This window comes from Alligator mississippiensis, chromosome 3 (assembly GCF_030867095.1).
Source record: "Alligator mississippiensis isolate rAllMis1 chromosome 3, rAllMis1, whole genome shotgun sequence".
NCBI classification, from domain to species: Eukaryota; Metazoa; Chordata; order Crocodylia; family Alligatoridae; genus Alligator; species Alligator mississippiensis.
The window spans coordinates 127,022,256-127,047,190 of record NC_081826.1 but is presented as its reverse complement, the minus strand read 5'-3'; the positions used below and the strand labels follow the sequence as shown (position 1 = coordinate 127,047,190).

At 41.1% G+C, this 24,935-nt stretch overlaps 1 protein-coding gene across 5 annotated transcripts in view; it reads left to right on the top strand.

Moving 5' to 3' along the window:
• The window catches only part of LOC102566391 (solute carrier family 12 member 7), a 154,121-nt gene that overhangs the window by 90,422 nt on the left and 38,764 nt on the right, over positions 1-24,935 (top strand). For all 5 annotated transcript variants that reach the window (XM_019498479.2, XM_019498484.2, XM_059724387.1 and 2 more), the window contains 10 exons: positions 2,386-2,624; positions 4,810-5,021; positions 5,809-5,976; positions 9,096-9,194; positions 9,865-9,922; positions 13,008-13,182; positions 14,779-14,897; positions 17,135-17,233; positions 21,893-22,012; positions 22,728-22,832. In XM_019498479.2, the coding sequence (XP_019354024.1) occupies positions 2,386-2,624; positions 4,810-5,021; positions 5,809-5,976; positions 9,096-9,194; positions 9,865-9,922; positions 13,008-13,182; positions 14,779-14,897; positions 17,135-17,233; positions 21,893-22,012; positions 22,728-22,832 (1,394 nt within the window). The remainder of the gene's footprint in view (positions 1-2,385; positions 2,625-4,809; positions 5,022-5,808; positions 5,977-9,095; positions 9,195-9,864; positions 9,923-13,007; positions 13,183-14,778; positions 14,898-17,134; positions 17,234-21,892; positions 22,013-22,727; positions 22,833-24,935) is intronic.

Sequence of the window (24,935 nt, the reverse complement as noted above, 5' to 3'; positions counted from 1 at the left end):
CTGTCCTCCAGCATGTTCCCAATCCATCCTAGTTTTGTCTTCTGCAACCTTGCTTTCAGTGTCCAAATCATTAATAAACACGTTGAACAGCATTGGGCCCAGGACAGACCCCTGCGGGATTCTATTCAAAAACTCTTGTCATTCTGACGTGGATCCCTGTATAGACTGGATCCCAGTAGTCTTTCCTACCCAAGTGCAGGTGGGTTGGGCCTGATTATCTGTAAGGTCCCTTCCAGCCCCCACAAACATCTATAATTACACTTTGCTTGCTTCTATTGATCCTACTACGTTTTTATAGTAGTTTTGTTTAGGCCACATTTTTCCGATTTGTTCGAGAAGGTCATATGGGACCTTATATCTGGACTTCAGCAAGGCTTTTGACACTATCTACAGCATTCTCTTCATCCACCCAGGTAATTGTTTGATCAAAGAAGATCACGTTTGGGTTTTTGTTTCTTTGGGTTTTTTGTTTGTTTTCTACATGATTTGTTCAGATGGGACAAAGCATTTTTTCACTTGAAATTTCAAAATGAAAAGATCACAGTCATTTTTGTAGAGAGATGTCTATACTTTGGAAGCTTTAATATACAGACCCGGGAGTATGCTCTGAAAATGGTTTTAATGTTGAGAAACTAGGACCTTCCTGCTCCCACCTTTTTATTTTTGGTTCCTTAATATTCTAAAACCTATTATTCCCTTACAGCTTTCTAATATACAGAAGGTTAAAAGCATGGCTGTCACTTCACTTATGTTTGGGGACTTCTTTTCCTCTGCTCAAATATTTAGCAGATCTTCCTGTTCTTTCTCCTGCTCCACACAGTTCTCTAGTAAAACTTTTACTCTGACTTTTCAGCCACTCCACCATCATATCATGTTACTGTTCTGTCATGTGGTTGCAGAGTTTCAGGGCCTCTTAGATCAGTTTCACATTTGGATCCGTTGAATCCAAACATGCCCACATAATTGGACATTTTTTTTAATGGAAATTGTAGTGTTGAAGTCTCCTGCTTTCTGAAGCAGAACTAATAAGACTGCGCAAGACAGCAGGCCAGACGTGAACTTCCTGGAATTATTGCACAATCTCCAGCAAAACCTGCTTAGTAGCACATTTGTTTAATATATAACCCTTGCTTCAGACCCAACACCTAGAACATCATGGGCTGGGAAAGGGTACTTGGCACTAGCCTTTCTTTTTGTGCATCTGCTCTGAAACCCAAAAGGAGCCTCAAAGGACAGCTTTTATGACTAACATGATAAGCTTTCTCTTGGTGTCATGTAGGCACCACTAAAGTGCATGGGAATTTTGCCACTGAATCCGGTGGGGCCAAATTTTCACTTTTCATCCCCTTAAATCTTTGAATGTGTTCTTTAAAGCCAAACAGCAACTCATTCCAATGCTACTACAGTGTTCTGTATCCACAGGCATGGGGTATGACACTTCTTCGGATGCAAGGAAGCTATCAGTCTCTGGAACTGGTGCATTCATCACCAGACACTTGTCAACTGTGCATCCACAGCCCTCAAATCCATTAACAGTAAATGCATCTCCCTCAGCCACAAATCAAGAACTCTGTCCTTGACTTGGACATTCTCCTGGACTTAGTCCATCCAGAGATCACCTACTTTGCCTCCTGTATCAAATACAATACATAAAATACAAATAAAATTTTGAGTCGATATATGGTTTCTCAACTTAGGGTCATAGCTTTGCTCATATGTATGTCCAGCTGCTCCAGTGGACCAGATCTGGCCTTCAGTGCCTGGTTATCCAGCCTGTGTAGCTCCCCATGTGTACAAAACTTTGGTAATGGGAGAACAATCCCACTGCTCCCCTGCTGCCAAATTTCCAACCCATGTGGAGCTCTGTGGGTTAAATAATGTAGTTCTGCACATTAGATCAGGCATTCAGGGTGGTGTGGGGCCTGATTCCTAGTGGGCAGGGGTAGCACGTGAGCTCGATTCCTAGTGCATGGGGTTGCCCCGCACCACTTACCTGACCCAGGGTGCCACAAGATTGGCCACTACTGGTGTTTTGTTTGTTTTTTATAGCTGTGTCAATTATAAAAGTAGCTCAAAAACAAGCCTTGTTAGTTTTCAATACTGAAGCGGTGGCTATGGCTCCATAATGAAAACCACTTTTGGAAATAACTGCTCTTAACTGCATTATAATCCTAGATTTGTCTGAGGTTATTTGCTCTCCTTTTTGCTAACTGTATATCTGTGCATCTGTCTACAGTAGGGAAACTGATACTGGAAAGAATAAAAGTGAACACGTTTTTAAGATTTACAAACTCAAGAAAATGTCATTTATAGTTTTTATATGAAAGATCTGGAATCTTATTAAAAAAAAAAAAAAGTCCTTGACTACTTTGTTTTCTTTTGTAGACGTATATTTCTCCTAGTGCTGCTATATTTAAATCTGAAGATGGTGAAGAAGCAGAGGCCATGTTAAACAACATGAGAGTTTATGGGACGTGCATTATTGCTCTCATGGCGATAGTAGTCTTTGTCGGAGTCAAATATGTCAACAAACTTGCACTAGTCTTTCTTGCTTGTGTGATCCTTTCCATTATTGCCATTTATGCTGGCGTTATTAAGACTGCTTTTGACCCACCAGACTTTCGGTAAGTGAATTGTCAGGATGTATTTTATTACTTTAATATGTTCAACTTTGAGCCATATTCTGGAATATGAGCATGGTTGTTACAACCTTAGAATTTCTACAGATTGGTGTAGACAGATGGGTGCAGAACCACCAAACATATATTTTGCTCTCGGAAATTACTAACGTGTGCACTCGTACCTTCTTGTCTGTATGGTATGTGACATTTTGGGAGGTATTCTTTTATGTGAGTTTAAGGTTCTGAACTCTGTTTTTTGTGGTCTTTTGGTGTTTGAGTGTTTCATTTTGTGTATGTTGTTTTGTTTTTTACCTAATGGATAACTATATATCCACTGTTTACACTGAAATATACTAAAAATAAAACGAAATTAATTTCCTTTCCTGTTTTTTAACTTTTTTTTTTCCCCCCTCCCTCTTTCTTCCTGCCCCCTTCCCACCCCCAAGTATTGAGAATATTTTGTTGTTAGTTTTGGGGAGTTTATAGCAAACTTTTTCCCTGCATGTTATGATGTAACACCATGTTTAAAGATTTTCTTTCTCTTTTAAAAAAATACTTCCCTACTTCAGGACTGAGAGGATAAATGCATTAAAATGCTGTGAGGCAATAGGGGCTAGATTCACACAAGGATTTAAGTACAGTCTTTAAAAAACAAAAAACGAAACAAAAAGCAAACAAATCTTCCCGCCACTCCCCCCCCCCCCCCCCCCCCCCCCCTTATGCTGTGGATACCAAAATGCAAAACTGGTCGCAAGCTCTTGCTCAATTTAACTGTCAGCATTGGCCCTAGACAACCCAGGGACCCAGGCTGCTCATGCCCAATTTTCATTCTCACCTGAGTATTAGGCATCCAGGACAGAGCCCTGTCTGTTCTTCAGGATTGGGCTGGGGGAAACCCTGGATCCAGCCTTGGCAATTAGGATATTTAGGATCTGAAGAATTAATATACTTAATATATTAGGCTGCGTGAAGCTTTGGGTGCTGATTCGATTTGGAGGAGATTCGGGCCGATTTGGCAGCTGAATCTCCGAATATGAATTGAATCAGGAGACCAGTAAAAAGGTCTGAATCAATTCAAAGCTCTCTGAATTGATTCACAAAAGATTCAGAGAGCTTTGGAAGTTTGGGCAGTCCCTGCTTGCGGCCGCAAGGAGCTGGACCCAGACTCCGTGCCGGTAACTAGGTGGCGGGGCAGAGGGGCTGAAAGAAAGAAGAGGGGATTATGGAGGGACCCATGCCAGACCCCATCCCTTGCTTGCTCTCCCAGCCCCATCAACAATTTTTTGGTGTGTTCATTCTGGTGTGCAGTTGTTGTTTGTTTTTTTTTCTATATATTTTCCATTAGGGCATTTGGTACACTGGATGAGATAAATTGTATTTCTGGAGATACGGGTATAAGATCCAGGAGTGGTGATGGTTCTGTTGTGGGGTGTAGTTGTTGTGGGAGTGGTAGAGATATGTTGGTAGGTTTTGCATCTTTTGTCCCGGCATGCTGTGGATCCATTTGGTGCGTTTTGGGCCATAGGAAGTTTGCTTTTGGTGATGAGGTTGGTGAGGTTTGGTGCTTGTTTAAAGGCTAGGTTGGGTGGTTCTGGGAAGATCTCTTTAAGAATTGGGTCGTCTTCTAGTGTGGGTTGCAGTTGTTGTTTCAGGATTTTCTGTATAGGTTCCAGAGAAGGCTGGTATGTCATCATAACTAATGGTGTGTGATTCGTGGGGATTTTCTTTCTGTACTGCAGCAATTCTTCATGTAGTATCCAGGTGGCTCTTTGAAAAGTATGATCTATCTGTCTAGAGGAGCGTCCTTGTTGTGTGAAAGCCCTTCTGAGATTTGAGGTGACGATTGAAGATGATGATGTTCTTGGTGCAAATGTAGTGGTTTCAGAGGGTTTAGCTGTATATTACAGCTTTTTTTGGTGTGTTTAGGGTGACTGCTGGTTATATGCGGAGAGATATGCTGGGCCGTGGGTTTTTTGTGTATGGTGGTTTGTATTTTACCATTCTTGATATTGATCACAGTGTCTCAAAAGGAAGTGTTGGTGCTGGAGTATTCAAGAGAAGTATCTTGATTTTTATACTTGTGCTATGGTAATGAAGGATTTGCAGAAAAAAGAGTATTGACTAATCAAACTGAAGACAATCTATTAAATAACTATTGTGTTTTATCTTGGATCTCTTTTCCATGTAGTATTTGTCTTCTTGGAAACCGTACGTTGTCAAGACGCAACTTTGACACTTGTGCCAAATTTACTAAAATAGATAATAAAACAGAGACTACGAGGCTGTGGAGACTCTTCTGTGACAGTGCCTTGCTGAATGCCACGTGTGATGAATACTTCAGCTTAAATAATGTGACTGAAATTCAAGGAATTCCTGGTGTAAGCAGTGGTGTCCTAATTGGTATGTGAAATCTGAACAGTCAAATTTTTAAGATTTTTTTTTCCGGAATGGTCTTTAATTTAGTCCCTAGCTCTTAATGCAAATGTGGTGTGCATATGTAAATTTTTTGGGGGGGGTTTGTTTTTGTTTTTGGGGGTTTTTTTGGTGGTATGTCACAAATATCAGTTTGTTTTATGAAATGCATGCATTTTGGAAAGTTTCTTTCTTCTGCTAACACTTAACAGTATTCTTTTCCATAATCAGACTACTATACAACGGGTGTGTGAGAGAAGCTGACGAAAAAGTTTTTTTTCATCTTGGAATATTACTATTCTGGAGGTTTTATTTGATAATGTTAATGGTATTTTTAGTTTCTCTTTTAATATTTTTCTTGGGTTAGTCTGGAAGTTGGAATTCTTATTTTTATAGAATGTGCAGCAAGAAGGAAACAGGCTTACTCCATTGAATGTTTAAAATCCAAATACCTTAATTTATTGATCATCATCACCACCTATTTTTTTCCAAGTAGCTGATTGTCATCCTGTGTGCTCCTAGCATGAGAAATTAGCTCTTCCTTTTTGTATGGGGAGTGACCACCTATCAAAACAAACTACCAGAAAAACCAAACCCCACCCCCCAAACCAACAGGGAGATGGAATCTGTTTCCTGTTTTTGTAAGAAGTGTTCCAGAAATGTTGTGTTATATTAAAAAATAAAATAAAAAAATTAGTTCTTTGTTTGAATTGGAGACAATATTGTTTTACCATGCATTTTTGGATAATACTGGCTCTTGCTTGTTTCTTTCCAGATAACTTATGGAGTACCTATTCAGACAAGGGATCGGTTGTTGAAAAGAGAGAACTGCCATCGCTTACTGGAACAGAAGAAACAAAAGTTGCAGGATTACCTTATGTTTTCACAGACATCATGACTTTCTTCACCATGCTAGTAGGGATCTATTTTCCATCGGTGACAGGTCAATATAGCTGTTTTTCACAAAATAAAATAAATGTTTCCAGATGAAAAGATACTGCTTGTGCTAACTGTATGCGACTGTTGGTACTTATTTCCCTAGTTTGGGCACCCTGTGGCACCCTTGAAGGGATCTCAAAGCACCCCACAGTGCCACAGCACCTTGGTTGAGAATCACTGAGTTGGGGCATTTATAGATGTGCTCCAGGAAGCTGGAGGACACTTTAATTGGCACTGCTTTAAGAGCTGTATTAATTAAAGCGCCCAGAGTGTCATGTATATCAGCATCCCTGCACTAAAAAATAGGAATGGGGTGCTTTGAACTAAAGCTCATTGAACGAGTTTTAGTTTAAACACCCCACTGCCATTTTTCAGCATGGGGACGCTGATGCATGTGACACTTGAGTCTGCTGGAGCACGGTAATTACCATGTTCCAGAAAACTCCATTAATCGAGCCTGCTCCAACATGCTGTATTTACAACACGTCAGAGCAGCCTCCCTACAAGTGTATAGGAGCCCTTGGAAACTAATATGAAGGACTTCTGCTGTAGGCTGGTGGTCTCAGATTGGAGAAAAGATAGCAAAAGAGATGAGGTGTGTTGGTCAATCACAGGGTGGCCATATTGTTGCTAACATAACTAGGGTGGGGTGAACAGGGCACTTGTCCTAGGTACTGGCCATAAGGGGACTCCAGGATTGTCCCCTGGGAGTCTGCTCTGGCAGGGGCAGCTATGCACTGCCTCGGCCCAGCCATAGGGGCTTTGCATTGCTACATGCCTGTGTTATCTCACTAATGTGATGTGACTGTGGAAAAGGATAGATTAGGCAGGATCTTTTTGGTAGACGGGGAAAGTATTAGCACCCCTGTACATGGCATTGGTAAGAGTTCATTTGGACTAGTGCATGCAATTCTGGTAACTTACGTTCGAAAGAGATGAGTTCCTATTGTAATAGCTGCAGGGAAATGCTTTTGAGGTGTTTGCTGGAATAGAGAATCTGTCACGTTAGACTAAAAGAGTAACTTGTTCAGCCTAGCAAAATGAAGGTTGAAAATGATATGGCTATTCTATCAATACATTTTAGGGGGAAAAAACAAAGGTAATACTGGTTAAAATAAAAATGGGTATTAATGGCTCATGGACAAAGATGCAAGGAGGCTTCTAATCATCACAGATGTGAAATTCTGGGATGGACAATACTCGGGGGGAGGAGGGAGGCAGTGAGCTTGTGTTGTTATAAGACAGATTTGATAAATTCATGAAAAGGATGATCTTGGAATTGAAAATCGAAATTTGTGATAAGATGCTTGTGGTGCTTGATACCCTCAAAAGAGGTTGAAAGGAGTTTTTGATCCATGTTGGTTATTTGCCTGTGAAGGAAGTGTTTGGTGGTGCTGTGCTAGGTTTTGCTAACAGTAAAGACAGATTTGGGTTACGGAAGATGAAGCTAGAGCAAGTGATCTAAAGGTAAGACATGGCTTCCAGGGGCAGTAAGGTGAGGTTGAGTGTTAGAACAGTTTTTGGCATAGCAATGACAAGCTTGCAACATCTTTGGGTTTTTGGGGTGACAGAGCCTTTTTCAAGGATGTGCTTTTATTTTAGATTTCTATGGTTTGTTTATGCAAGAAAGGAAGTTTTGACTGGATAATCGTGATGACCTTTCTGGGTTTGGTTTCCTTTGATTGTTATCTTCTTTCTCCTGAGCTTTCAGTAATAACTTTTTATAATAAAAAAAAAAGCCATATTTAGAGCATATATAATTACATTTTATTTAATTGTAACCCCCTGTTTCAAGACTTACATTGATTTCCTGAAGGGGTACTGAGAAATCTTTGGGACCTAACTGGTGTAATTTCTCACAGGCTCATATTTTAGCTAATCATCAGATTAGGTGACAAAGGAGTTTTCCCTTGCATCAGATATGCCAGGGGCAGTTTTGTAGCATGGAGCATGTGCCAGGAGGTGGATCCACCCAGGCATGTTTTTATATAAAAATTCCCCAGCATCACAGAACCTGAAGGCATAGTATAGTCAGCCCTCTTGGTTTCTTCTGTTCTTTCCCAGTAGCCCATTATAGTTTTTTGTACTGGGTATTTTTTGTACTAAAGGGTCCTGAGTTTGCTATCAGGTTTGACATGGTGCTCTGGGATGTGGTTTGGAGAGGGAGTGGACCTTTTGAATATGAACATCTAATTACAGGGTACCTACAGTTGCAGGGGACTGGACACAATGGGGGTAGTCCCTTCCAGCCATGTGTTACTAGTGATCTACCATTTCCATTGATTCTTTATCAGGCACTCAACAGGTCATATATAATGTACTCTGTGAGCTGCCTATAATTCCTCTCTTCCAGAGGTGGGATAAAACAGCTGAGTCTGAGTTTGAGGTCAGGCTATCACTACATTCACGATGGCACTTGCTGTTGGTTGACAAACTGAGCAGTTGCAGGCACAAGGACCTCCTTTGTTACAGATGTGGTGCCTTGTTTCACCAGTCTCTCTGGGGTCCCTTGGGCCTGGTCTACATTTTGCTGGAGCATTTCCTCTCTCATGGATTGTTACCTCACCTGGACCTGGACTGTAGGCTCCTCACTACCCTTCCCATGTCCCTCTTGCAGCATCCACCCCTTCTAGCTTGCTTGTTTCATGTTCCTTGCACAGTTAACCGACTAATTATGCATCTCGACTTTGACTAACCAGAAACTTGGTTCTTACAGGCACAAGCTGTAAACAGGTCACTCCCATGTTAGTTTTTAGCCTCCTCAACATTTGTCACATCTAAACTGTTTCTTGGTTTTTAATAAAATCCTTATTTTGGGTTACAGCTTCAGAATAGCTTGTTACCACCTTTTCCATGAACCACCTGAAATTTATTTTTATGATTTGAATACTAGCACAAGTTTCTGAAGCAATGAACAGTTTAAAATTGTAGGTATGTTGTTCTGTGTGTTACAGACTTTTTTTTTTTTCCTTCATTCATTCATTCAGGTCTTGTTTGGTGTGTTTTGCTATGACCACATGCATGCGTACACAGAGTTTATTAATACTTGCATAATAGAATTGCTAATAATTTTTGTGGTGCTTTTATAAAGCTGATTTTTTTTTTTTTCTTCCTTATTTTTAGGTATTATGGCTGGTTCTAACAGATCTGGTGACCTTAAGGATGCTCAGAAATCTATTCCCACTGGAACAATTTTGGCCATTTCAACAACATCCTTCATTTGTATCCTTTAACGCAATCAAATAACTTAATTTTTTTTCAGATATATATTGGAAGGCATAAGTATGCAGGACTTAAGACTTCTCATTTTAGTTTTTACTGGGCAATAATTCATGATGGGTGCTGTTTACAACAAACAGCAACAGCAGCACCTAAACTGAACGGAAATCCTAAATATTTTCTATTTATTCTCACAATTCCAAGTTAAAATAAATTTGTTATGGATACTGTTCAAGGATGCAAAAATCATGCTGGTTTAATCCTTTTTTACATATATTTTGGCCTGGTCAATGCAATTAGTAACTAGTTTGTTTTGTTTTTCGTTTGACTTTCAAATATAATACTGGATAATAATACCAGGGGGGAAAAAAACTGGTGAAATGAAACATTTAGAAGTGTAGAAACTGCAAATGCTTATTTTACAAATAAATATACACTGTGTGTATATGTATATGTTGGTTACTTTCAATGCTATCTTTGGGATAAGGTTAAATACAAGAGGCCATGAAAAAACATTGTAACTTTTTCCCCCGCTAGAGCTAGAAGGGGGCAAAAAAAAATAGTTTATGCTTCTGACATTTTTACAGTTTTTGGGTATGGTTTCCTATTTTTCTATACATTGAAGTATGTAGAATACAAGAGGACTCTTACATTTCCTTCACTCAAAAAATAGATCTGTCATGCATAGTCTTATTTGGTGCCTGTATAGAAGGTGTGATATTAAGAGATAAGTGAGTTGCATTTAATTTTTATCTCAAAGTGCATGTTTTTTGTAAATTGACTTGGATTATCTGAATCAATAGTTGTTTATTTTGGCAATTGTTTTATTAAGGTATTGTTTTCTAACTTATTGCAACTTCAGTTAAAATTCTTAATTTCTTAGTGTTCTTTTAATGTTTACAAATAAGACCAAAGGGGAAGCTAAAGAACTACAAAAAATGTCAATTATTAACGTAATACAGACCTGTCTTAATTCTGCATCCTTATGTTTCTAGATGCACTACTTGCAAAACCATATGAATTGGAGAGGATTTAGTTAACTTTCTAATGATGGATTAGTATTACTAGAAGGTTAGGTGAGCTAAACATAGGGGCTAACCTTTTTTGAATGGTTTCTATTGTTGAGAGCATGTTGCACCTGCATTTATGATCACTGCTGGCTGCCAGTTCTCTGCCTGAAATTCAGAATGCTAATTATAGTCTAATTGAATAGTTAGCCATCTTAATCCTAGGTCTTTCAAAGACTATTTTTCACTTGTCTTGCCACAGCACCTGCTCTGGAAAGTAAAACTGTATTTTGTAGCTGTAACAGTGCTGGAGCAGAGCATTTCAGTGGGCAGCATTCCACCTTTGTAACTTGTAACTTTGTTAAATAAATGCCACAAGCCTAAACCAGGTTGGGTTATCACAAGCTGCAAAGCATCGAAATATCATTTGACAATTAAGAGCAAAATTAACGGCCCAGTTGTGTGAATTCATTATTTTAAGGACTCGAATGTAGTAGTACCACAGGCATGTACTTCTCTGCTGAAAATCTACCATGTGCAAGTGTGTACTGAAACTCAGGTTTTGACAACTACATTTTAGGCAAATGTGGGTTTTTGGAAACTGATCCTACCTGCAAGGCTGCTTTCTGTCAACTGATCCTGCCACTTGTAGGCATAGTGTCATGTTCTTTTACCTGTTCTAGTGTTCTTGAAGCCTGAAAATAACTTGTAGATAATAGGCCAAAAAGGAATTTTTACTATTGTATTTATTCAATTCTAAATTGACCTTAAATTTTAAGATGGACGCCCCCCCCCAATAATTAGATTCCACACTACTGCCTGGCCAGCAGGAGCTAAAGTAATTTGGCTCACACTGGCAGGCTGGATGGGTGTATGCTCGGCTATTCTGGCATCTGCTGGCCAGCAGCAGCTCCGAGTGACTTGGCACATGCTGGCCAGAAAGCTCGCAGGCTGCAGAGACTGCCTGGCCAGTGCTTGGCCAATTGCATTCAAGGAGCCTGGCCAGTTTGTGCTGAGTTGCTTTGGAAGCATGCACTGGCCAGGCTCCTTGTAAGCAGCCAGTAATGACCCAGCAGGCACTGGCCAGGCATGGTCCTTGCAGCATGCAGGGTTTCTGGTCAGTGCATACCAAGTCCCTGTGACACCTACTAGCCAGGCAGCAGCTTGGAGCAACCCTGTACTGGCTGGCCATAAACACTACACACTGCACAGTAGTGTGGCAGTTAAAAACCCTGCTAACAAACTCCTGCGCAGTGTTATTAGGCTAATGCTCAGTAAGCATCACAAAATAACAGTGCACTGGAGCTACTGCACATTTAGTTATTACTTCATTAAGCAAGTACTAAACTAAATTTCACCATAAGAGACCTGCAGAACATTTAAGGAGCTCGTGCCTTTTTAAAAATCTGCATTAAAAGGGTTTGGGGTTTTTTTTGTTATTTTTTCACGGCAGAGGCTTTTAAAATTTAGTTGTTCTTGTCATGGTTGGTGTTACCGTGTCCTGGCAATTAGCTTGATACCACAAGCAGTTCAGAGTATGTAAGCATGGTCTTCCTAGTGGTATAAATTCTGTTAAGTATGTGTACATCAGGGGTGGGCAAAATGCAGCCTGTGGGCCAGATCAGGCCCGCGAGCCCATTCTATCCAGCCTACAGGGCCCTTAAAAAATTTAGAAAATAAATATTAATCTGTCTTTGGTTCCTGTCAAAAATGACAGGAACATGGGGCAGTAAGACCCAGGGGAAGCCCAGTGGGCTCCAACAGCAGGGCCTACCCAGCCCTGCCCCACAGCTGCAAGCCCCAGCAAACACTGTCCTGCATGGCAAGTGGGGGGGAGGGGGGGGGGGGGCTGCAGCTGCTGCTGCCGTGCGCAGCCCTGACAGGCAATTCCAGAGCTGGCACTGGGCCTAGGCTGGCAGCGGGGACGGGTTACAAGCTGGTGCTGAGTGTGGGGAAAAGTGGCCCTGCCCCATGGCCAGCACCCCATGCTGCAGTTGCTTGCAGCCCACATGGGGCTGCCTGTGCCTGCTAATGACAGCCCCGCATGGGCTGTGAGTGCCTGCAGTGGGGAGCGCTGGCCACGGGGCAGGGGAGGGGCCACTTTTCCCTGCACTCGGCACCAGCTCCTTCCCTGCTGGGGAGCAGGGCGTTGGGGCTGCACACTGCCCCCCACCTGTACTGTGGGGCTGGGAGGGGCACTGGGAGTGAGCGAGTGCATGGGGCCCATACCAGTGTCCCGGGCCCAGAGCAGGGTGGCAGAAGCACAGGGTGCCAGCCAGCAGAGGCTCTGTGGAACTGGGCCAGCTCTCCCCTGTCCCTGCTGGTGGAGCCCAGCCTTGCTCCACAGACCCCTGCCAACCTGCACCCTGCTCTGGGCCCCACCGGTGCTGGCCCTGGGACATGGGTCCCAAGCTGGTGACCAGGGGGCATGGCACCTGTCAAGGGGCGGGACTACCCATGCAGCCCTCACAGCTTTCCAAAACTGGGTAAGTGGCCCTCCGCCTGAAATAATTTCCCTCCCCTGGTCTAGATGCTGTGGGGGTTCTTATGCTTTGTAAAAAAACATGTCATAATAACAATAGTAAATGGCAGAAGTGGTCTGAAACTTAGGTTCTGATTGATTAATATTATAATGAGTTTAAAAGAGTAATCAGTAGCTAGGTAAACCCTAAGATGTATAGTTTTATTCTGGTGTGTCATTTACTAATTGCTGACAGAGAAATTAAGAGACATACATGTCGAGTTACACCTAGAAAAATTACTTGAGCACTTGCTGCTCTCTTGCTAATTTATTTGCTTTTCCCCACAGGTTTGGAGAAGCAGTTAATGGAAACCTAGTGATTGGTACCTTGGCATGGCCTTCCCCATGGGTGATTGTAATTGGTTCATTCTTTTCAACATGTGGTGCTGGTCTTCAGAGTCTCACTGGTGCTCCCCGGCTGTTGCAGGCTATTTCAAGAGATGGCATTGTCCCATTTCTTCATGTGAGCTAGTATTCCTTCTTAAATAATTTAAATGCATTTATACTTGTTGAGAAAAATACTTTTTAATTATTTTTATTTCTTTCCCCCTGCAGATCAATGAAAGTGAAGTTAGTCTATTTGAGACGAGAATAGTAGACCAAGTTGCAACTGCAGGCCAAAAGCTGCCTTTATTTGTTCTTGGGCAATTTCATTTTCTTTATTTTACAGACAGTAAAATTTCTCGGTTGAAACTGAGGCAGAATTTGGGCCTGCGGAATGTACAAGCTAGAAAATAACCAGCATCATAACTTTTAGATTCCAAATTGGGTTTGGATTGTTAGTTTGTCTGTTAGTTTAAGTAAGTAAATTTGATCTTGGCATAGAACCTACGTGATGCTATTTTAGATTCACTCTTCATAGGGGAAGTGGAGACCTACAATTTAAGGCATTACTCATTATGCGTGAAAGAGAGTCAAGGCAGGCGTAAATATTATTTCCTTTTTCTCTGACACTGAATCCAAACAGCAAGACCTAACTGTGACTGAAATGTCACTTTTTTTCTCTGATATGAGTAGAGTTTGGAAAGTGTAGACAGGACAGTGTCCTGGGTGTTGCAGGGTTTGGGAAAAGCAGAGGGACCTGAAAAACAAAGTGGCTTAAGATTTTAGTCTGGACAGAACAAAGGTGGTGCTGATAAGCACAAACAAGCATTTTGAAGAGTTCACAAAAACAGGCAATTCACCTTTTTAATAGAGGATACCCAACTCAAATATTGTGGCAGTGCCCATGCTTTTCTGGTGAAGTCTTTCAAGCCTTTATCTCAAGACAAGACAAGAGGCTAAAGGTGTCGCCATTCCAGGAGACACTTCTTTCTGTCTCTTATCCTCTCCCACCCCAATCCCAACAATTGCACCTCCTGCCATGCCACATGTGATGGTATCCTCTGCTTCTCTGTTCCTGGCAGCCCCTGCTCCCTCCTTCTTTCCCTCCTCTTCCTTTTCCCCACTACCCCACTTCACCTCCTAGCCTTCCCAGCCTTAGGCTGGGGTTGCCAATTGGCTAATTGTCATTTCTGGCCACATGTTAAATCTAAGGCATTAATATAAAACAGCCATAAAAGATGTTCTATGCTATATGCAAAATATTTTTATGGCTCGTTTCCCATTTTATGGTGTCTTTTTAACTTGGGTGATCATGTAGCGCCCTTCCCATTTATGCTGTTATTAACATGTTAATGAAGTCCTGAGTACTGCAAAGTAATGATTACAGGAGGGACCTTGCCATTTTTGGAAATTTTTGAAGTTTGTAGAATTAAAGTGTATTTTTCTTTCCTCAAGCCTTTCACTTTCAAGTTTGCTTTCTCGTGTGTGTGTGTGTAGAGGACTGTGCAGATATTTGGTTATAGAAGTATTTGGAAAATTTGCCTTTAACCAGAAACTGTAAGAGAACTTGTAACTAGGTTCCCTTATGTGTTAGTGGTAACAATAACCTGGCAAAAATATTTTCAGATGTTTTGTCTTTAAAGCTGGTGTCTTGAGTACATTTTAAGAACTACTTATTGAACTGATTTTTTTCTTTCTTCCCTTGCCTCTTTGCTATTTAATTAAACTGAATTAGGTATTTGGTCATGGAAAAGCAAATGGAGAACCAACCTGGGCTTTGCTTCTCACTGCTTGTATTTGTGAGATAGGAATTCTCATAGCCTCTCTGGACAGCGTAGCACCGATTCTTTCAATGTAAGTTTCAATGAGACGTTTGCTGATATTTCTTAAAGCTTTAATGAATGAAATTAAGTCACTAGGGAAATAACTTTTTTCTTGTCTTTGAAATAATTGACAAATCTTTGGGGGGGGTTTGGGTGGTTTTTTGGTTTTTTTTTGTTGTTGTTTTTTTGTTAGCAATGTTCGTAGTTAAAACAGAAGAGAATCTGCGTTGCCCACAAACCTAAAATCCTTGGCTGAATCTAGATGAGTGTGGCTGTGTGGCATGTGGCGCCACAAACATACCTACAACACCACATACCACACATTCATATGTTCTCTGCTCTGCAAGAGAGCACTGCCCAGATATCCAGGAGTCAAAAAAACTTGCAGAAAAATTAGAGCAGTGCATGCACAGGCAGTGCGCTCAAAAACAGCCAGGCTGGCTGGAGCTGCACCGCGGCTGCTGGCCAGGCTCCTCGTGGCTGAATTGCCACTGCTGCAGCCCTGGGAGGCCCCCAGGTAAGGCTGCTGGGGCCAGCATAGTGCTGGTCTCAGCCTCACCTGCCGCACCTGGAGTAACTTGCTACGTGTCAAAGTGCACATGGCGCAGGCATTCCACAGGGACACATAGCAGCGGTGCAAGGTGTGCCATCACTAGTCATCCCCGAGGAACCAAATGTGTGGACCCGCTTGTGTGGACATGGCCCTTGAGTTTATTTTAAAATGTAATGACCTCTATAAAAACACTTGACGTGTAGTGCTGAGTAGCGTTTTGATTTGAAAATGAGCTGCACAAAAATCAATCCAGAATGGGTCAAAACTGACTAAAGGATCTAGGTAAAATCACTTGTAGGCAGGGAGTTATCCAGTTGGAGTGTTTTATAGTGTCATCGCATAGCATTTAAAAAAAATAGAATCCTATTTAATGTCTTTATCAGTGATTTGAAACAAAATACAAAAACATTGCTGTTAAAAGATTTGTACGTGCTGAACATGTTGGGGACAAATAATGATGAGCAATCCAGATCTGTGGAGTAAATGTGGTTTGGACAAACACATTTTAATACATCTAACTGCAAGATTATATATTTAGGAACCAAGATTCTAGGATGGGACCTCATCTTCTAAAAAGGAGCGACTGTGACTAGGCATCAGAGGTCCCTGAGTGAATAACTATAACCTCCCAGTGGGGGATGTGGGAGTGTAGTAATCAAATGAAGTATTTGGATCTATTATCTTAAAATTATTGGGTCTGTTAGCTGGACTAGAAGTAAAAAGGTTTTATTACCGTTATGTACAAGTTTTTAGAGAGACTGTCTGTCAGCTATTGTGCTCAGTGCTGTTGCATTGTGAGGTTGGCCTGAGTTCAAGAAAACCACTGTGTGATAACTTTTCAAAGTTGAGCTGGGTTGGAGCAGCCCTGGCTGGCAGGGAGTTTCAGGGGTCAGCCTCCCAGCCTGGGGCTGATTTCCGCCCCCCCCCCCACCTCAGCTCAACGTGCTGTGGAGGGGCTGGCTGGGGCAATATCTACATGTGTACTGCTGCAGAGTTTTACTCTACTGCAGGCTAGTACTTGTATTTATAAGTACTATCCTGCTGTGGAGTAAATTAATTTACTTCAGCCTAATATGAGTGCACATGTAAGACATTTATTGCTCAGCAAATTAGTCTACTGCTCAGTAAATGTCTTGTATAGACGTGTCGAAGGCGAGCATCAAACCAGATACCTCTAGACTGCCCAAACGGAAGTTTCTGTAGCACTTCCGTTGGAGCCTGAGCCCCGACATCTTCTAGGCCTCAAGGGGGAGCGAGTTCCAAGTGTGACCCCTTGTGTTTTCATCAAGCAAGCTTGGTGCACTGTTGCTACTCAGGTGATTTGATCTTCACTGATCTGATGTGTCAAGTTGGAGTGTAAGGGAGAAAGCTCCCTTACGTATGGAGGGTCTGGATTGTTTAGGATCTCATAGGTCAAAGCTAGCAACTTGACTTGTTCTCTATAGCTTTCTAAATTACCAGTGCAGTATAGAAATTGTATTGGGCATTTCTGTTCCTCCTTTTTTCAAACACAAGGCCAAAAGGATATCTGGTGAAATTTAAAAGGCACTACACTTTAAAATTGGTAAGGACTACTTTTTAACAAAACACAATTAGTTTGTGGTTCATCTGACCCTTTATTTTAACATACAGTTGTTTTATTCCTATACTGGAGGGCTATAGTGTTTATTTCCTATTTTTTTAAATGTATTTTTATTTTTTCTTCCCCCCCACAGGTTTTTCCTCATGTGCTATATGTTTGTGAACTTGGCCTGTGCAGTACAGACCCTTTTACGAACTCCAAACTGGAGACCTCGTTTCAAGTTTTACCACTGGTAGGGTGTCTTCTTTATATGCATCTAATCTGGAAGAGTCAAATTTGATGGCTGACTCTTGCATACGTCGAGTGTTTTCAGGAGCAGAGCTGATTTTTTTTTTTTCCAATAATCAGATTTACAATATTAAGGTTAAAGAGAGCCAAAAAAGCAGTAGAGAAAATAACTATTTTTCTATTATTTTTTACAGTTAGTTTCTCTCTCTATTGCAGAGAATAAGCAAGACTGGTAATTTATTAATAATAGCAGTACATATAACGCTAGCTGTAATTTAAATTTATGACTTTTTTTTTTTTTCATTTTGATCCCTTGTCAAGTCACTGGTACCAAGAATAGTGCATAGTATTGTCTCAAAGAAACAGGTGCGTTTTTAAGAGTCGCTTTCTTTTTTGAAAGCAGCAGATCTGACTTGACTAATTACCAAATGTTTGACAATCATATTTCTAATTGCACATGGATGAATGAGCCTAGAGAGTAGGTTTTTAGTTAAATTTCTAAAATACGCAGCTAATGATGGATTTGCTGCATATGCATGTGTCCCTTGCATATCATTTATAGTGAAATGTATTATTAAAAATTAATTGGAAAAACTGGGGTTTGGGAACGAGCCCCTTGCATCCATGGTAAGGTATAAAGCTGGTAGGAAGGATGGAATACTTGTAGGGTTATCTAAAGTGATGCTAATTTTATTTATTTATTTATTTATTTATTTATTTATTTACTTCTATTTTTTTGTACTATAAAATTCATTAAAGGAGTACTGCCTGTTGTTAATATGGCCTTTACAGTTCCCACTACAAAATTAAGCCTACCGCATTTCCAATTTTTTAACTGGTTGAGCTGAAATTCTGTGGAAAGGCATATGTGATCGGTTCAGTCATTTCAGGAGGTGAGATTCATTTTACCCATGTTTAGAAAAAAAAAATTCCAGTTCATTGGGAAATCCATGTGCTCAAATGCTTTAGACCAGGAACTTTGCTGTAGAATATATTGGTTTTTAAGGTGAATGTTCACAAGGACATAAGTTTGGCAAAGTTCTGGCTTCTGGAATGTCCAAGTCTGAACGTGCTTGGTTGTGGTGTGAGCTGAGCAGGTCCCATCCCAGGGCTCTGCATCCTCAGCTGGCCTTTCCATGCAAGTGTTCCTTTCAAGAGCAAGGAACGCAGGACATCAAAAGCAGGGAGACCTTTTCCTGGCCTTAAGTGCTTCTCCCTACCTGTGCCAAGCAATGAGGAGGGTGGAGAAGGAAGAAACAACCTGACTTGAATGCAGAGGGGGTGAGAGAGAAAGTAAGACGTATGGGAAGTTGAAAGAGCCAGGAAGGAAGGCATAGGACTGTGAAGAAAAAGCACCAAGAGTAGGACAGGTGCATGTGTAAGGCAGTAGATAGAAACAGCAAGAGGCAGGAGAAGTGCTAGGGAGATGTGAAGAGATAGATGAGAGGAACCACAGTAAATTCAGAATAGCTGCTAATGAATGGAAAAAGCCCCAAACATAGGGTGTGATCATGTACAAACTGCAAGTGTACAAGGAGGTAAAACACAAGCTGCCAGTGCCTCCTTAATTTTGTCATTCCCAGGTTTAAGTGATTTACCTGGGCAGTATGCTTCATTGCTGCAGCTTTCTAATGGATTTTACTAATAGATCTGCAGAATAGATAGTCTGGCCAAGTGCGTCAGATTGGGGAGTCAGGTTACAGTAGAAATGGACCATAGGTCTGCAGAATATTATCTTTGTGAGTTCCTCTTCTGAAACTGTAACAAGTGTTTGCTCAGCAAAAGGAAAAGGCAAGCCACTGAATGCTTCCTTTAAATAAAAAAAGTGAACTTTTATGCCAGCACTGTACAATAGAACAACGCATTTTATTGGAAGTTGTAGTGCTGAGAGTGAGTTTTAAAGTAAATTAAGGGCATAACTTTAAAAATGTTGCTTCAAATCTGTTCACTAATTGGATCTCTATGAGTTCCTGTTATATCTATGCAGTTACCTTTCTGTATATGCATAGTGCTGATAACATTAGCACATATTTTGTGAAAGAATACATTTTTGGGTTTTGTTACCAGGTCTAATTTTTTCTAATATTCCTTTTAGTAATTTTAACCAGAGGTACATCTTTTATCCTCAAAAACACTTTATTTCAACAGTGAAATGGGATCTGAGCTTTGTTGCATGTAAGATTAGAGCTCACTTAGTTATTCCCTAAAAATGCTCTTTTTTTTTTTTTTTTACTTATCATTGTATTATCTTTTTTCAAGAGCCAGTTTCAGAACTGTTACTTTTACTCAAGTTTTGCACTAGTAATCTGTAGGATTCTGAAGTAGTATCTAAATTTTGAGCATTTACTAGTGAAATGCACTTGTATGTTGCCATCATCAGTAGAGACAACGCACTTCACAACTCCCATCAATTACTGTTAGCTCAAATGGCAGAGATGAGTACTGATACTATTTTTTTTTTCTTCCCCACAGGGACATTCCCCTGCACATACTGTTTCTTAGGATAGGAAGCAATTCTTAAATATTCATATTTTATTGCTATCCTTCAGGGGGGTAAACCCATGTCTTAAAAGCATCACATCATGGAGAGGCTGCCTTGTATATAGAATTACTAATTCCATTATAGACTTTTTAAAGCATGGTACTTTTAGCCTTGTAGACATTAATTGGTTTATTAGTATAATTCTACTGTGAGATACCATGCTCTATCATGTCCATTTTACAAACAGAACTGAGGTCCAACAAGAGTAGGACAACTTTTTGCAGAAAGGAAAACAGATGGTCACAGTATTGAGTGCCTCATTGATTTTTGTGATCCTAGACAACTGAAAACTGAAACCTTAGTAATACTTACCCTTGCATAGTACCTATGTTTAAAAAGTGAAATAGGGATTGGATAGATAATTATTATTTTCCCTGTTTTATAGAAAATAGGGGAAATTGAAAGTCAGATAATTATTTGCCTGAGGCCACGTGCTGAATCAGTGACAGGCAAGACCAGAACCAAAAACTTTTTGATTTGCAACTGTGTCCTTTTCCATGTAGACTGCACTTTCTTCCTGTCAGCTTGTTGTATATCTGCAGGTTGTGTTGATCAGAGTTGCTATAATGAATGCTTGCCCTTTACAGCAATCAGGCCCCAGGTATCTCGAGTTGGACACCTGGAAAATGAGGAGCATGTCCTGCTATAGAATAATGATGCTGCATCTAAATATATGGGTCTCCATTGGATCCCTTCAGAATAATACTAATCTGAAACCCCAAAATTTCTAATGACTAACTTGAAATTTCCCCTTCCTAGTCATGTGTAGATGAGGGTTATAAGAGACTATGGTCCCTGTCATATAGCAGGGTAATTCTGGTAGACAGCATTATACACAGTGTGCTGTGTGCCTATGCTCTGTGTGAAAGTTGGAAAACTACAGCCTGCACACAGTCTGTAAATTATCCAGGTATAAATAGATTTTTTTTTTTTTTCCTGAATCCAAGAAAAGGCATCTCTGAGACACTGCCCCATGCCAATTTTCCAAAGCTCTGTGAATTGGGAAAGTATCAAGAGCTCTTCCATAACAGGGTGTAAGCTTCTTTTTATGATGGAGTTTATACAGCCTGTGTGTGGGTGTGTGAGACAGTTACAGGATGGGGTTTACAAGCAAAAGCTTATCACATGGGGAGCCCATATTTTATTTTTATTTTGTATACATAAGATTACACAATTTTTATATAATTTTTACAACACAACGTAAGATGTTATACAACAAAAAACTTTAAAATTGTATACATTTACTGAATAAATTTATACAATGTGTGGATAAATGAAAAATAATAATACAGGGGTAGGTGGGAGTGTGTGACCCATATTTTCTTTTATTCTCGCATGCACAAATAAAAATATGGGCTGTATAATCTCCCATTATGTCCATATTTACTTATAATAAATATGGGCTCCACATGTGATAATCTTTGGCTTGTGAGCTCTATCCTGTAATTAACTGCTTGTTCTGAGTTCAGGGGAAAAACTAAAAACGAAGCAAATTTATAATCTCTATTTATTTGGTGACTACTTGTTCTTTCTATTTTATTTCCTATTGGACTTTCTTTTTAATTTTTTAAACCTGTTCTCTTTGTGTTCTGTTGTCTGACAACAGTGTTTATCACAGGAGAGGGGGCATATTCAAGGATAATTATAATATATTTAATGGTCTGGAGTTAACAAAAATTCCCTATTGTTTGGTGTGTGTTTTCTCGTGGATTAAAACAGAATGATACACTTAACATGGTATCAAGCATGTTAGTTAGACTTTAAAGTAGGCAGACTGCCTTGAGAATCTATGGCTGTTGTAGGATAAAACACGTGTTTGAAAACTGAGGAGAGTGACAGGTAGAAATTCAGAACTGAACATTATAAGGCAGGTATGTGTTAATAAGTATTATAAGCTTGTACTAGAAGCTCCTTTAATACAGATGTTAGTATTTTATAGTAATTACTGGAGTTGAAGGCAGTGCATTTTAAAGTAACATGTTAGTGATCAAGTAACCTTTGAAGTTGTGACTGGTTTTTTTTGGCAGTTAATTAAATTGAAAAACTGACTTTGAACATTAGCATAAATGTTAAAAAAAAAAAAAAACCAACAAAACCTCAAAAATGCTTTGTTCTTCTTAGGACTCTCTCATTCCTGGGGATGAGTCTGTGTCTTGCCTTGATGTTCATCTGCTCTTGGTACTATGCTTTGATTGCTATGGTGATTGCTGGATGTATTTACAAATACATAGAATATAGAGGGTAAGACTATATTTTATTTGTTTACTTTATATTTAATTTGCCCAGTATGGTCTAAATGCAGGTGTAAAATAGTGTCCAAACCAAGTTTTTCTACCATCTCAGCATGTGTAAGAAAACCTGACTCTCAGATACCAGAAGGTGACAACTCAGACTGCATGTTAAAAAGATAATCTGTCACAAACCTGGGACCTCCGTCTCATCTTTTTATCACTGCAGTCCTTTCTGGATGGAAGGAGAACAGTCTTCGTACTTTCCGTATGCTAAATATCTGTCTGGTAGCTACTATCTTCAAAAAGGCAATATTTCAAACTTCAGAGACCAATATTATAGTTCTGACAAATACTGTATTAATCCAGTCCAGTAATCCTCATAATCGACACAACTTTTCTCTTTAAAGTAATACCACTTTGTATATGAGATGCATTCTCCCTTGTTTCCTTCCATCAAACATTAGAGTCCAGTCTTTAGGAACACTGACAATCTCATAGGTTAGGAGATGCCAAGAGGATCAGAGCAACCGTGGCTGTAGCATTTCTGCAGTCATTAAAGCTCAGAACGTTCCATTTTATGAGCCAGCATGTGATGTACTGAAGCTGGTTTTTAGGCATTTTGTTCTAACTACTAAACAAGTCCTTTCATTATTAGAAAAGTACTGTTTCATACTGTATTGGGAAATGTGCTCTGTTAATGGACTTTCTATTCCTGATTTTCTCAGAGCTGAAAAAGAATGGGGGGATGGAATCAGGGGGTTGTCCTTGAATGCGGCTCGCTATGCTTTGCTTCGGGTTGAAGCAGGACATCCACACACCAAGAACTGGAGGTAAGAGCCCCGGGAGTCTTATTTTTAATGCAAATCACTTTAGAAATAGGAATGCTATTGATTGCCAAAATCTAGTCAAGGCTTCACCAACCCTAGAAGCAAAGTACAATTTCCTAGAGTGAAATTTATTATTATTTTTTTTTCTAGAACAAATAAACTAATAGTCAAAGTTGACTGAAACTAGAATGGCATTTTGCACATTGCAGTGACTTCTAGTATGTTTTATCAGTTATATTGTCATAACATGTTAGCAGGATTCAACTGTATCAGTGGTCCCCAAACTTCCTAAAATCACAGAACCCTCATATATCACTTCTGATATGGAAGACCTACTATTGTCCTGTGAAGTGGCACAGAGCCAGGCAACTTGGCCCAGCAATGCAAATGCTCTGCCTCCTGGCCTGCTCTACCATTACCCCCAATCTCTCTTTGCAGAACCTCTGATGTACTGCAGAACCCTAGAGTTCTACAGATTCAGCTTGAAAACCACTGAAGTCACTCAAGATGTAAATAAATTAGGGCTGTCAATTAATCACAGTTAATGTGCGCAATTAACATGTTAATCAGTTTTTGCATTAAGTTTTTTAATTGCTCACAGTTTTGGAGCCTGTACCTGGGCTCTGCTCTATTGTCTGTGGGCCACCCAGTAGGGGACTGGTAGCAGTGCAGAGGACTGCAGGGTGGCCTGGGTTCAGGTTCCAGGCAGCTGCAGTAGGAAGGTGGGGGGCTTGCGCACAGGCACACACACATACATGAGCAGTCACAACCTGCATGCTGCATGTAGAGCAGTGCTGCACCAGGAAGTCTGTGGAGGGGGAGAGGAAAGGAGTGTGGAGGGACAGATTGAGTCCCCCACGGTGAGGGAAAGAGTGGGACAGGGGTATGGATGGGGTGAATGGGGCCCTGGGGCCAGAGCAGGTCATGGGACAGAGCTGTGGGACCCTTGCACAGGGGTGGGGCGTGGCTCCCTGCCACTGCGCACCCCTTGGGCAGGCATGGGGGGCATGTGTCTTTCTCCCCCCCTCCCCGATTTTTTGTGTGTGTGCAGGGCAGAGACAGGCTGCCTGCTGCAGGCTAGGGCTCTGCACCCTGCTGCCTCTGCCCTGGGAGTTGCATGCTGGCCATGCTGTGCCCCCCTCACCTGCCTGGCTGCAGGAGGCACAACATGCTGCTTGGCCACCATGGCTTCTGGAGTAAAGGCAACAGGGTATAGAGCTCCAGCCTGCAGCAGGCAGCCCGCCTCTGCCCCATGCACAAATTGGGGGTGCACATGCCCCCCATGCCTCCCCTGGGGGTGCGCATAGCAGTGGGGAGCTGTATCCCTTCCCACCCATGCTCCTGGACGAGTCTCCTGTGGCTCAGTCGCACATCCTGTCCTGTCCCTGTCCCATTCGCCCCAGCCCTGTCCCTGACCTTGCCCCACTCCCTTCCTCGCTGTGGGGGCCTTGATCTGCCCCTCCCCCTCCACAGACTTACCTTCTGGGTGCTGTGTGTCTGTGTGTGTCTGCCCCTCGCACCTAAGCCACAGCTCCCCAGCCCTTCTGCTGCCTCTTGATCCTGACCCACAGTACCCCACGTCCTGAGAGAGTATGCAGGGCCCCCCCCACTTCCTTGGGCTCCAAACTCGCACGCATACCCACAGCCCCAACACCTTCACAAATCCCCTGCCACACACGCACACACCCTACACTTCCTCCCCCCCCCCCCCCAACCATGCAAAGGTCTTGCATGATTTTATATGTCTTTTAATTTTTTAGTGCATAATTTTGAGTTTTTAGCTGCGTGATTTTTAAAATCATGATTAATTGCAACTCTTTTTTTTAATCACTCAACTAATTGCAATCATGGTTTTTTAATAGTTTGATAGCTGTAAAATAAATCTTTTCGGGTGCGATGCGAAACACAAAATGAGTTAATTTAAGTGATCAGGCAGAGTCAAACTTCTATATCGTGGAGAATTTTAAGATATTTGTTACTAACCTTACTCTAGATCCAGGGGTTGGCAACCCTGGCACACATGCTGAGCATGGCATGCGAGGCCATTTTCCTTGGCACATGTTGAGGCTAGGGAGGCAGCAGCTGTTTGTAGTTTCCCAGCTACAG